Below are 15450 nucleotides of genomic sequence, written 5' to 3'. Positions count from 1 at the left end.
TAATTTCATAAATGTATATTTGATTTGGCGGGGGGGGGGGACAGTTAGGATATGCACGATATGCAGTTTCTGATATAATGGGCAACAAGATTCTTTCTGCTGTGCAGTACCCACATATCTAATAACACTCCATACCCAATGACACACTCAAAATCACTCAAAATAGCTACAATACACTGTTTTTTTGTGTACGCATATCAGTATAATTTGCTAGTATTTGCATTGCAAATGCAAAACTGCTCAGTTTAATGACAGAAAATCAATATGTGTATTTCAACTTAAGTTCAGTCCAAGGAATTTGATCGTGTCAACTTCTTCCATAAGTCAATCGTTAAGTTGTATTTTAAGTTCTACAAATTTTGAATGTTTGGCGTTGAAATGTACCATATCAGTTTTAACAATGTTCAGTTTCAACCCATTTAATCAGAACCAATTTTCCAGAGTACCCAGTGTGCTTACAACAGAGCTCTGAAATCTTCGTGCATCGTCATCTTCAACTAAAAGAAACTTATTGTCAGGAAATAGAAATTATGAGGAGTTTATATTTATGGGTCAGTCATTTATGTGGAATAGGAACGGGATACACCCTGAAATGAAGCTCTGAGGCACACACTGTGATACTGAACTCCATTTAGAATAATAATTCACTTCATCTGAAGTGATGGTTAGCCTTGCTTTCTATTCTCAAGTGTGATGTAAGCCATTTCAGATCATTTACCTTCATACCATATTTATCAAGTGGATAGATATGCAATGCTCTGTTTACAGAGTTAAAGGCTTTTGCAACATCACAGAAGTTACTTGCAACTTCATACTCCTATGGTCCACTGGTTTGCATATTTTTTCAATAAAGGTATTTTCTGTATCCAGAGTGTCTTTTTCCTTGTTGGAATATAAATAAGCTGCTTACAATAATATAATTTTTTACGTTAAATTTTTTGACCTGGTGTGCAGCTACTTTTTCTAATCCTTTTGACAGGACTGGAAAAACAGAAATAGGACAATGGTTTCACATGTCTCCCCTCATATCTTTCTTGAACAGAGTTCTGACTTTGGTATACTTCAGCACACCTGGAAAACGACCCTTGTTCAAAAGATTTTAGTTAGCAGAGGTGCTGTTATGTGATATCTGCTTTAATCATTTTAGTAAGTATCCCATCTCAGCCAGCAGAGCTTTTATTTTTTAAATGATAATATAACATTTTCCACATCATTTATTGAGACTTTTTTAAAATGTGTAAAGTACTCTGGTTCTTGGTTGAGTCCAAAGGGATTAACTTTACTCTGATACTCTGCTATGTCAACATCTGGCTTTCCCACATTTATGAAGAATTCATTTAAAGCCTCTGATGTTTTAGCTGGGTTTACTATAAGGCCATCATCTACTTTAATCCCAGATAATTACATTTTTAATAACTCTAATGTCTAACTCTGATTTGACAACAGAACACAATGCCTTTGTCTTACATTTATGTTTTAAAATGAACTTGATGTCTGCCATATGTTTGGCTGCCTTCACGACTTGCTTAAATACGGATTTAAAATGTATAACATACTCAGTAAAATTCCTTTTTTTTTATATATATCAGTTCACTGTGGACGTGCCTCTTCCTGACACTAGGAATTTTGATACCCCAATTCTTTTGTTACATGGGGTTCTCAGTGAAAAAGTTTCATTACAAATTTCAAGAGCTACTTAAATATTCATTGAAGTTACTATTACTTGAGATACACCTGTAGCTGTCATAAAACCATCCAACCTCTCTTCACTTCTTATGAAAGACAGTTAAATTTTTTTCATTGAAGTTCCTTTTCATATGGCTTTTGCTACATGAAATCTATTTATTTATTTTTGGTAATCCAATGAATATCGCTGTGTGATTGGATATTAATAAATCGAAGAAAATTTATAAACATCTTCAAACACATAATTTGTTACTATATTATCAATGCAGGTCACTGGCTGCGCATTTACCCTAGTGGCTTGAATCAAGTTTATTATGTCAGTGAACCTTGACGCATCCCTGCTTTCAACTGTGATATTAATATTAAAGTCATTAGCTATTACAATCAATTTCCTTTTTTCTTTACAGAGATTTTTCACAAAGGTACTGAAATTTGACCACAAAGCTTCAATTTGATAATGTAATGATAATTCCCAAAATAATACAACTGTGGCTTTTCTATACAAAAAAAACCTGTTCTACAATCAAGATACTTGCAGAACACTGATTCTGAAATAAAGTAATTTAAATCACTGAGATGTATTTTTGAAACATGTAGCCTAACAACCTAAATCACCACCTTTACATATTTAAAAAACCATAATAAATGGTACAACAACAAGAAGTGGCATTCGACACAATTTGATGGAAGTCAAAATTATGCACAATTAACAGAAAGATGCAACATTAGTAAATTTCACTCTCATCGCTTCTTTCTTTAGACAAGAAAAGAACCATTAGTTGACATGTACAATCAACAGTGGGCCATTACTAAGTGTCAAACTAGTGTTGTGTAATGAAGCAAAGCAATAACACAACAACTACTAAGCTCAGGAGCATTAATTTTCTCTTGGGTTTTTAGATGGCCACTCACTTCTGCACAGTTATGTTTCATCTTGCTTGTAATAAAGTTTGTGTGTGATTTTAAATTACTAATCACTATTCTTCCGAAACAAAACTACCACCCTGGATTAGGATGAACTGTCTTTAAACATTAATTCACAAACAACTAATTAAGATTGTGTACAAAGTTTTGCAGCACCATGACTCGCAGAGTTGAATGTTACCTAGCAGCAGATTATGACGACACAGATCTGCACTTTCTACTGCCTTCATTTTGGTTATTGTGTTAAATTTATCCTGTACACATTTGCAGATATGCATGAGGTGCAAAACTTTGAGTAGATAATTTTCATTAATACAATACACACAAACTGCATGCGTACAAGCATTCTACATTCATAGAAAATGATCAATAAATTATTTATTACTTCTTCAATACAGCTGAGATAAATTTTAACATGATTTAAGTTTTCTTAATTAGCAAAATTCAAATCTTCCGTAACACCAAAGGGAAGTTTAGTTTTCAATTGTTACAAAAATCCTTTCTTTCTAATTATTACACTTCATGGGAATTTATTAAAATATATTCAAAGCTTACAAAGTATGATAATTACCTGATCATATCTGTTCTTTGGTAAAAGTACTGATGTGCGTCTGTCTTCCATATGAATCACGAGTCCTCTAACAGATGGCAGGGTATAACTCAAATTACGGAAATCCTGTGTACAGTATAGTAAGAAAATGCAATTATACATACGGCTGACAATTTCTGAAAACAGAAATTACATTTTTGAACAAAACTTAATTCCTGATGGCATGCAGCAGACGCAATGGCAGGGTTTCAATACATCACCACAAGCCATTATTTAATGAATGCTGGAAAACAATCATAAAACCTGAAAAGGAATACTATGAATGATGCACAAGAAGTCTTAATGTGATAGGATACTGCACAGATGGCATGGCATATTGGAGAAAGCACACGTAGACAAAATAACCAATATAAAAGCTTGTTATTGCATGCTTATTGATCTCTGCATTCATACACCACACTACATTAATTTGAAACTTTGTCTCCCTTGACAATTCTTACCTGCCACATTTACCTCCCTTGACAATTCCTTGATGCCTCGGGATATGTCCTAACAACATATCTATTCTTTTAGTCAAGTTGTACCATAAAGTTCCTTTTTCTCCAAACTGATTCAGTATCTCTTCATTAATTAGTCGACTGACCCATCTAATCTTCAGCATTATTCTGCATCATCTCATTTCGAAAGCTTCTCTTCTCTTCTGTTTATTGGCACACCACACTTCTGCACACTGACACACTACAGAATCTAAGAGGGTTGGAACTTTAATAGAGGCAACTATTTATTTACAGCTCGTACAAAATAGATACGTGTTTCAAAGTTTTACTGACCTTTAAAGTAGTCACCAGCATTGTGTGTAACCCGTTGCCAGCTATGTGGGAGTCATAGGATACTCTTAGCAGTGCCAGTTGTGTTGACAGATCAAGCGGCACGGTCTATTGCCTGACGAATTTTTAGCAGTTCTGAAGCAGTTAGAAATCGAGTTGAACTCTCAAGGGCTTAAGTCAGTGGAGTGCAGTAGGTAGTATAACACTTAGCAGCCCCATCAGTCACACAAATCAGTAACAACTTGCACTGTACGTGCTTGAGCACTGTCCTGCAAAATGATGGTCAGGTCCTGCAGAAAGTGTCATCACTTCTGTCTCTAAGCTGGTCATAAGTTGTGTTCCAAAAATGAACAGCATAGATACAGAAGTGATGACACTTTCTGCAGGACCTGACCATCATTTTGCAGGACAAGGCTCAAGCACGTACAGTGCAACCTGTTACTGATTCGTTTGAATGATAGGGCTGCTAAGTGCTATACCATCTACTGCACTCCCCTGACTTAAGCCCTCGTGAGTTCAACTCAATTTCTAAACTGAAGGAAATACTTCATGGCATTTGCTTCAGAACTGCTACAAATTCATCGGGCAATAGACTGCGCTGCTTGAACTGTCAACACAGCTGGCACTGCTAAAAGTATCTGACGATTTCCACAACGCTGGCAACAGGTTATACACAATGCTGGTGAATACTTTGAAGGTCAGTAAAACATTGAAACATGTATCTATTTTGTATGAGCTGTAAATAAATAGTTGCCACTATTAAAATTCCAACCCTCATTTAATGCTAAGCAACTATCCCAAAACTAGTTGCAGGTTGCCTATCTAACAGCTTCCAGGGGCAACAAAAATTTTATTTTGAATTTTTTGTGTAATTATTGACAAAATTAAACATTTTTTGACTGTCATAAACAAAATGAAATGATTGCGTGGCACTGTTAACCGGGAGGCCCCATTTGGGGAAGTTTGGCTGCCGAGTTGCAAGTCCTATTTCAGTCGATGCCACATTGGGCTATTTGTGTGCCAGTGATGAAGAAGGATGATGAGGGCAACACAACACCCGATCCACAAGTGGAGAAAAATCCCCAACCCAGCCGGGAATCGACCCCGGGCCTGCTGCATGGTAGGCAAACACGTTATCACTCAGCTAAGCAGGTAGACAAAGACTGTCATAATCTACCCATTAAGCAGTATAATTTTAGGTTAAAAGTTTAAAATAATACAACAAGTATTAACGTTACAAACTGTGCATTTGTCTTGAGGCAGCATAGCTGACTGCATGTGAATACTCGCATTTTAGTCACCCAGCATTTGAGAAAGAGAGTACTAAGTGACTACCAATACACTTTATTCATAATTTCAAACCTTGACAAAACTTTTTAGTGCTGATGTTCCTCACAAAATTATGAAAGGAAAAAAGTTTACTTCTTACTGCATTTTCACTGTTGGTGCAGTAAAACTTCAGTACCACCGAGCGAGATGGCGCGATGATTAGCACACTGAACCCTCATTCGGGAGGACAACAGTTCAATCCCGCGTCCGGCCACCCTGATTTAGTTTTCCATGATTCCCCTAAATCGTTCCAGGCAAATGCCGGGATGGTTCCTTTGAAAGAGCACAGCTGACTTCCTTCCCCATCCTTCCCTAATCCAATGAGACCGATGACCTCGCAGTTTGGTCTCTTCCCCCAAACAACCCAACCCAACCCACTTCAGAACCAAACATGACATTTTAATTTATTACTTCTTTACTACCTATTCTATCTGCAACACAAAATGCAGACATTATCCACATATACCATTGAATGTACCCACGCAATTACATCATTGTATGAAAGATCATTTAGTAGATATGACCTTGAACACTGAGATACATAAAATTATAATGCTATTACTTAAGTGACTTCCAACAAACTTCAAGCATAATTTCAAACCATTCCCATTGCTTATATGCTTAATGTAAAATATTTAACACATTAACTCATTTGTAAAGTATGAAGCTGTTTTACAACATCTGACAAAGTTCAGTGAACAGTCTTGTAACATTAATGTAGATGAACTATGAACTACAGTTACCTTACTGGCATTTGAAATAGTCACCTCCCATGACTATGCACCGCTGGGCTCTGTGATACATGTCCTGGAAACTTTGCACGAACTCTTTCTTTGGGACAGTGTTCAAAAGACGTGTCATGTTTTGTTGGATGTCAGGTGCATCATCAAATCTCTTCCCTTTCAAAGTGAGTTTGAGTCGAGGGAATATAAAGAAGTCTGGAGAATTGAGATCCAGCAAGTATGGTGGATGTTCAAGTTGAACCACCCCCTCTTTTTGCCAAGAACTGTTTGACAATATTGGCTGTGTGTGGGCGAGCATTGTCATGAACAAAAAACCAGGAACCTTCTTGTGTGTACTGGGGTCTGCGTAGATGTTGCATGAAATTGGGCAAAATTTCATAGTACCATGCAGTGTTCAACGTCATTTCCTCAGGTAGCAATTCCTTGTGGATAATGCCTTGACTATCGTAAAAGGTGTTGAGCATCGTTTTGATGCGTGATTTTTCAGCTCTGACTTTTTTCTGACAAGGTGATGTTGGAGAATGCCATTTCATGCTTTGCCGTTTCATTTCAGGGTCATACCAGAGACACCAGGTTTCATCCTCACTGACAATACAGTTCAAGAAATTGAGTGTCGCAGTCACCATTTCGACAAAATCCTGTGAAGCCTCTAATCATGCTTGCTTCTGATTGTCAGTCAGGTGATGTTGCACAAGATGACTAACTCCTGGGTAAGGATTTGTCGCACACATTCACAGTTCATCTGCAGTTCATCCACTATCATGAGCACAGTTAACTGACGGTCATTCATGATTAATGCCCTCACTTTCTCGATGTTTTCGCCACATATGTCGGCTGCCGGTCGTCCACTATGGGGATTGTTAAAAATACTTCCCTGGCCTCCTCAAAAACAGGCGGACAACTCACACACACACTTCATGGACAGTGCTTGATCCCCATAAACACATGCCAGAATTGCTCCTTTGCTCATTCATTGTCCTGTTCTCAATTCAGAACCAACGCACTAAACAAGCACTTCGTCCAACAGGTCTAACACAGAACACATACGATGCTCAACTGAATTGCGGTGGGGGCACGTTGTCAACACCGGGTGCTATGCAGGTGCAGCATGGTTAGTCGCCAGTATTGCATGATCGACTGTTCTGACTTCATTCACTGAACTTTATTGTCAGAGGTTGTATACATGAAAGTTCAACTCTTTAAAGAATTTGGGAGGTCTCCTGGCACTTTCAGAAAAGGCTTTCCAACATTTAAATTTATATTTGAAAGTGACATTTCTCTTTTTCAGAAATGCTTTTCTTGTTACTGCCAGTCTGGATTTTATGTCTTTTCTACTTCTACCATTATCAGTTAGTTTGCTTCCAAATAACAAAACTCATCAACTACTTCTAGTGTTTCATTTCTTCATCTATTCCATTAGAGTCGCCTGATTTAATTTGACTACATTATATTACCCTGATTTTACTTTTCTTTATATTAATCTTGCAACTTCTTTTCAAAGCACTATCAATTCTGTTCAACCGAAATTCTAGGTTCCTTGTCATCTCCAACAATATTACAATGTCATCAGCAGCAAACAGAAATAGTTTTTATTTATTGTCCCTGAATTTTAATGCCTTCACTCCCTTCTCAGCAAATGCCTGGCCTTTTCAAGTCCTTGAACTCTTACACTGGAGTCTGGTTTCTGTAAAACTTATAGATAACCACTGTTAAACACTTTTGCTGAATCTACAAATTTTATAAACCAGGGACGACCAAGAACTTTGCACACATGGTGCAATTCCTACCTTTATGCAATTTCTTCAGTTGTAACACTTTGGCAACCAAGCCTGAGCATAATTCGGGCCGCAACACTGTGCTCAAATTACTGCGCACGAGTATATGTTGGGCTGCAATTTTCATGATGTGCAAGCAAACTACCACTCGAAAACTGCTCTACATTTTGTCTGAGAACAATGAACAGATGACTCGCTACCTATCCTCTGGCAGTTACTGTCTTCAGCTATAAATTTCTAGAATGACTTTGAAAGAATCAGTAGTGAACATACGAGCTGCTGTCATGTCTGACGCAGCCTTTATCTGCTTCCGTTGTTGTAAGAGTCATGTGTGAACTCATTAGATATTGCAGTTTACTGTAATTCTGATACAAATACATCACATTTCCTGAGTGAGGATGAAATTTTTGGAAGCTCAAGAGGAAGAATTCAATGATTCTGGACTGGAGTGAGAACTATCTGAGTGCAAACAATCTGAAGATTCATATTCTGGTAAGCTGCTGGTTGATACAATTTTTCTCACTAATATTGTTCCTACAGATGCTGCTGCCATAATTACAGCTTAGTTCCATTTCATTTTTCATATTTACCCAAGTATAAGACGACCTTGAATATAAGACAACACCCTTTTTCCGACACTACTTGGAAAAAAATTATTTTTAACATAATCTAACAAATCAAATTAACAAACTTTTTTATTGGAATAAAGTAGCTCCCTAAAAATGTTAACATTATACCTGTTCTAAATATATGCAATTTACTGATTGTCTACATTTTGATAATAAAAGGAAAAATAACATAAACAAAAAGAAATGGTTTACCTTAATTTTTATTTTCACTTCCTTTTTTGCTTACTATCTCAGAGGGATCAGTATTTCTAACAACAACAACAGCAGCAACAATTGTCATCACTGGTATCACTATCTACATTTTTAAGCCTACTGTCATTCTTTCCTTCTTGATACTCATCCCAAAGTTGGTCATCAACTGAGCCACTTATAGTAATGTATATGCACCATTTTTTGAATTCTTCCATAACAGCTTTACTTGAGAAACTTCTTGAAGAAGCACTCACTATAAAGCTGCCAGAGGTTAACCTCAATACGTCTCTTCACAACATCTATTACTTGAAGCTGTGAGGTCATGCCAGCAGAAATTATTACCAGGTCTGTGTGATTTTTGCTATCAGATCATTTACTTCATGGGTGAGGCTGTCCCTAAAAAATCTGCCATCAACATTTGCCTTCTGTTAAGGGGGTTCTCCAGTCTTGAAGTGAATATGTGACAAAAAGGATTTTGTCAGGAAATTATTCTTTATACCTGAATATCATGTTCAATAGAAGCACACCTAGTCCTTTCTAGCTGCTCTCAGTGCTTGGGCTGTTGCAATTCTGATTGAGCTCTCTTTCTTTGTAAAGCTATTGTAACATTCTTGGTCAGAGAAAATATTGATATAGGTGTTGTACTCGCCCACTAGATGTCTCAAGTACATGCTTTTGACAAAAGTGGGATCAAAAATGTGGTTTTGGTGACAGGAGTTCAACGAACGACAATCTGCAGCACAATTACTGTTCTGAAAGTTGGTGTAAATGGAAGCACGCTGAGATGAATGGAGCACTGGATACTTCTGATTGTAAGCCACGACTGAAGAGTGAAATTATTGAAACTACTGCTGATGTGTACAAACATCTGACTGATGACAATCTGATGGGGAGATGCTTTACAGCCTACATACGGAAGAACAATCAAGCACTGAATTAATTAATGGGGACTTATGCTCCAAAACCCGTTTTTTGATTTAAAGATTGTCCAAACTGATCACAATTGTGTGTGTGCCATTTGTAACGATGGATTTAAGAGTGGTCCACGTAACATGAAAGTCATGGGAGTCATTAGCGGCACCACACCTTGCTCATTCACCAGAAAAAGGGAGGAGAAATGCCTGAAGTGTTCTGACTGGCACTCGTTCCAGAGCGATGTTGAGGCTAGAATTTCAGCTAGAGAGACTCATGCTTTGGAATACGAGAGCCTTGAAGATGATGAAGGTCTACTGTATTGCCCAGGAAGTAAGGGAAAGTTAAGCTGAAGAAAGTTACACACACCAAAATCGATTTCAAAACTTTAAGTGCTTATTTCATGAGAGTGTTTTTTAAACTAGTTCACTTGATTAAAACACACTAACTGGTAAAATTGGATGCCAATTTGATTGGTTGGTTGCTTTGGGGGAGGGGACCAAACAGCGAGGTCATCAGTCTCATCGGATTAGAAAATGATGGGGAAGGAAGTCGTCCGTACCCTTTCAAAGGAACCATCCCGACATTTGCCTGTGGTTGTTTAGGGAAATCATGGATGCCATTTTGAATTTAATAAAACAGGCATGTGTAATTTTGGCATAAACTTAAAAAAATTTTTTTTCACAATTTCTGTTAAGGCAACAAAATAGGTCGATTTTTTTGGTACTTACATTTTTTAAGTGGCTGCGATTTTGAAATGCGTTCCAAGAAATTTGATTTTCAAGATTCACGCAATAGAGAATTTAATTCTGTTAATTCACATGTGTTTAATTTTGATTACAGACATATAATTCACGCTCAATCGTGTGAACTGTTTAGTTGTGCAATCTACACAGAAGTATTTTGGCCGCCATTTTGTGCTGCAAAGACTTATCAATTTACTGGTCAAAAATTAATTACATAGTATTTATGATAGATATTTTTGTTCATTAATGAAGATTTGTATGATAAAATAATTTTTTACAGAAAAAGATGTTGAAAACAGGTGTAAAATGAGGCTCCAAGACTGGAAAACTCCCTAAGCAAAAAGGTCGATATTTGTTCCAAACGACCAACCAATTTAGCATCAAGTCTCTGTACTTCCGTCCATCTTTATACCAGATGCTGGTGACCGAAGGGATCACTTTGCTAAAAGAAGCTTATGGATGCTGGCGATTGTATGGTGGTCCCTATTTGGATTGTACAAGATGTGGGATTCTTCCTACACATCGGTCAGGGAGCCTGAAGATGGTGTACTGTAATGCGGAAACTAGCAGCAAAATTAAAATTAAAATAAAACTGGAAATTTAGATGGCTGAAAATGTTGTGATCTGAAATTTTTATTTTAATCTAGCATCAGATCATCTGCCTTCTATCCCTTTTCTTGACATTTAAACTGCAAGCAGTTTTCCCTTCAGTATCATTTTCCTGCAAAGAATCACCTTTCACCTGCTGGTGCACCCAGCATTATTGTTATTCTGTCCCTTTCATTGCCAGAAGTTCTTATAGGAACACTTTAAATGTTCTTCACATTGCCCATAGAATGCATCCAGTTGGAAAATTCTTCTTTACCTCCAGTGCATTCATTTGGGTAATTTCTTGAGTAACTGAGGAACCTTCATTGCATTTCTCAAGCACGTACTGAACCACCTACTGCTACAAATCATGAAATCTTCCTTCTTTGGTCCTCTGAAAGCTTGGTGTGTAGAACTGGCATTCTTTAAGGGAAGACTTGTGCAAATGTGACCAAAAATTTCATGTTTTGACTTTGTTTCCATTCAGTAGTAAAATTTATTGACAACTGTTTCCCAAAATTTCATTTCCTAAATCACATTAGAAGTGTGTGTGTGTGTGTGTGTGTGTGTGTGTGTGTGTGTGTGTGTGTGTGTGGTTTGATGCTTTCCAGAAACGTCGACACAGAATAGCATTATCACCACCTACAATTGCAAAAACTTGCAACATATGATGATGTAACTGATTGTAATCATGGAGAGACATAGGGAGAGTGAAAGTGTTTTAGTGTTTGCACTTCAGGGCTGGCTCATTCACCCTACCAGCTCTTGAGAAAATTGACTATCATGTGTCTAGATCTGAAATGTCTATTCAGGACCTAGCAAAGGAAACAAGACAAATGAAAAATAAGTTATAAGACAAGTCTTGAGAACAAAGATAATCTCAAGCACAGTTCTGGAGCATTCTGAGATGGTAAAATTGATGAAAATGTTAAGTTTAATCATTAAATTCATTTTCGTGGAAGCTACATTTTCTGATACTCATGTACCTTTTTCTCTGACACCTGTGATATAATGCCTTCATATTTGGCCCATACATTTCTCACAGTGCAATGCACACACACACACACACACACACACACACACACACACACACACAGAGAGAGAGAGAGAGAGAGAGAGAGAGAGAGAGAGAGAGAGAGAGAGAGATAAATTTTCGATGTGTTGTTTAAGACGAGATGTGTAGATAATAGTGCTGAAATTCCTATATCGATTAGTACCAAAAAATTGCATAAGGTTATAAAATCTTTTTTATCATAGACATTAAAAACTGATTATGTACAAATGTTTACAGCTCAGCTTTGGATGTGAGTATATTAATACAAGGACATGCTGAAAAGTAATACCTTTGCATATTTTATGTGAAAACTCTTACAGCTTTTTAAAAGAACAAACATTATTAACGTTCTACATCTTTATTCTTCATGTGTACATATTTGCAGCTCTCTGCCGCTACGTGGTTCTGAATTGTAGTGTGTAATATGGCAGTGTGTAACTTAACAATGTCAGTCTGTGAAAAACAGAGTGCTGTAATAGAATTTAAAATTCGAAGAGTTCGACCACGCACGGAGCATCCTCTCCTTTGTATGACAATGTCAAATCTTACACAAGTGCTGTGACATCTGCAACAGTCCAGTGCCTTAGATTCACTGTCATCGATTATCCTCCATACAGTCCCAACTAGGCCCCATACAATTTTCATCTGTTTCGAAAACAAAGTCAGAAATACTACAAGTGTCGGTATCAACAAATTGGTCTCTTATAAGAAGAAATGTGTTTGTTGTCACAGTGACTATGTTGAGAAATATATTGACATGAAGAATAAAGATGTAGAATGTAAATAACATTTGTTTCATTTTTTTAAAAAACTTAAGAGCTTTCACATAAAAAAATCAGGACTCATTACTTTTCAGCATGCCACAGTACGTTATGAAAAAAAGGAACATTAAGAATTATAGATGTATTAAAATTGACATTTTTATCTATTTTATTTTGAGTGTAAATATTTACTGATAACATCGGAGTATGTGAATCAAACACATCCCCCCCCCCCCCCCCCCCTAAATTATTCTTCATCTGATGTCACTTATGAACATTGACTTCTGTGACACCAAATTTTCTTCCTGCTGAAATTGTAGATCCTTGTTTCTCAACTGAGTCCCAGTTGTAATATGCATCCATTATTGGTTGCAACAGTTTACAGTTCTCACAGCACTGACAATACAAGCATACTGAATGACAACAATATAGTGTCCTACAGGCTTCCTGCAGCTGAACTGGCAGAACTCATAGGATTTCGGATTAAAACTATAGTTAATCTTGAAAATCAACAGTGCTGTAAGAGCAGTGGCTGCTCTAAGGGCCCCACACATAAGCGGTGGAAGTTACAACATATTTGTAAACAAGCATCCCAATAATTTTGACAAGCAAGAATAAATATCAGTGCTGCTTATGTTGTTGCCGCACCACAATTTTTGAAGGCATAGCTTTGCTTTTTTAGGACTACATCTGTATTAATTTGCAACATTAACTTCATTTGTGCCTAACTGCTACATGAATATTGAAGGTGTTTTAAATCTGTTCTTGCAACTACAAGAAAATGCATATTTTGTCACCACACACATTTTGTTTTATTGAAATATAGCATCACCAGCGATCAGTAATGACGGACAGTTACAATTTGGCTTGCTTTCTGGATCCAAACACAGTTCATTATGAAAGATGTTGAATTTACTTATGGCATTTTAAGACCAATTTTTGGTAACATCAGGAAATTCTGTCTGCTTGCATGTTTCCATGGTATTCCTTTGGCACTGTTGATTACAGCCTACTCCCACATCACTTTGTCGTGCTGCATTGAGTTGTGTTTTATATCACGAAATGCACAGTTCTGTGATGTGGGATTAGGCTGGAATCAACCACGCCAAATGAAGGAATAACTTGAAAACATGAAAGTAAACAGCGTTTCCTCATGTGACCAAAAATTGGACATAAAATACTGTAAAATATCATAAAAATCTTTTGGAACAAACTGTTTTCCAGTCCAGAAAGCAAGCCAAATTTTATCTATCCTTCGTTACAGACCTCTTGTGATGTTTTATTTCAATAAAACAAAACACATTTGGTGAAAAAGTACCCTTTTTCTTGATAGTTTCAAAGACAGATTTTAAATATGTTCAATATTCATATAACAATTAAGGACACCATGACCATGCAAATGAAGTTAATGTCTCAAATTAATACAGAAAATGTATTGGAAAATGCAAAGCTATGCTTCCACATTTATATCCTTGTTTGTCGAAAACATTGGTCTGTTTATTTCTGAATATATCGCAATTTCCATCATTCATGTGTGGCGCCCTTAAAGCTGCCACTGCTCTACAGCACTGCTGATTTTCTAGGCTGGTTACAGCGTTAATCCAATTTCTCCAGATTCAGCTGTAGGGAGCCTAGACATCACGTAGTTGTCACTCAGTATGCTTACATTGTCAAATCGGTAAGAAATGTAAACTGTAGCAACCAATAATGGATGCAAATTACAGCTGAGACTTAGCTGAGAAACATAAATCTATGAGTTTGCAGTTCCCAGCTGGTTCAAGCAGACATTAAAACACTAATTTTAAGTTAGTGGTGATTCACGAAGCAGAGGCACACATGACTGTACAGCAGGAAGAAGATTTTATGTCACAGAAGTGAATGTTCATAGGTGGCATCAGATGAGTAAATTAAAAGACATCAGTTCTACATACCAAACTTTCAGGTGACTTAAACAGGGAAAGTTTCACAATTTGGAGCAGCACTTTGTTCAGTATGTGCAAGAGAAATGCAATGAAGACTTTCCGATTACTTGAAAAATTATCCAAATGAAGACACTTGACATGAAGAAGAATTTTCCAACAGCATGCATTGCGAAATTTAAAGCAACTACTGCCTGGTGCGTGAGCATGATGAAGAGGGTGGTGCTTACATTACAACTGCAGACCTATGCTAGCTCAGTAACTTCCCATGGCATATGACATATAATCAATCTTAGGAAACAGAATGACTGACTGCTAGGTCATATTGGCAACGCCCATCAGACACCTTTTTACTTTGATATGCTGTCAAATGTTACTGTCGATGTGAAGGGCATTAATGTGCCTATAAGGACTTCTGGCAATTAAAAGTCCAGAATAACAGTAATGCTGGGTGCAATAGCAGGTGGAAGGAGGCTCCCCCTGATTTGTGATTCTTTGCAGGAAAACAATACTGGAAAAAAAACTGCCTGCAGTGATTATCTTTAGATGCCAAGAAAAGGGCTGTATCACAAATGACCTGATGCTAGATTGGATTAAGGTTATCTGGAACAGAATATGAGGCTCTCTGCTTAACAGAAGGAACATGTTTGTGCTGGACTCTTTCAGGGAACATCTCTCCCAGGAAGTTAAAAATCTGACAGCAAAGAACAACACAGACCTGATGATAATTTCTGCTTGCTTGACCATACAACTTTGAGTAATGGATGTTGTTGTGGTGAATAGAACTTTTAAGGATCACCTGTGACAGTTTTACT

The 15450-nt window shown here is 37.1% G+C and overlaps 1 protein-coding gene across 1 annotated transcript in view; it reads right to left on the bottom strand.

The window, feature by feature from the left end:
- The window catches only part of LOC126184931 (zinc finger FYVE domain-containing protein 9), a 412866-nt gene that overhangs the window by 87036 nt on the left and 310380 nt on the right, over window positions 1-15450 (bottom strand). The window contains exon 13 of the mRNA XM_049927602.1: window positions 3182-3286. Within this exon, the coding sequence (XP_049783559.1) occupies window positions 3182-3286 (105 nt within the window). The remainder of the gene's footprint in view (window positions 1-3181; window positions 3287-15450) is intronic.

This window comes from Schistocerca cancellata, chromosome 4 (assembly GCF_023864275.1).
Source record: "Schistocerca cancellata isolate TAMUIC-IGC-003103 chromosome 4, iqSchCanc2.1, whole genome shotgun sequence".
NCBI classification, from domain to species: Eukaryota; Metazoa; Arthropoda; class Insecta; order Orthoptera; family Acrididae; genus Schistocerca; species Schistocerca cancellata.
Note: the sequence above shows the minus strand (reverse complement) of the source record. Positions and strands in the feature narration are given on the sequence as shown.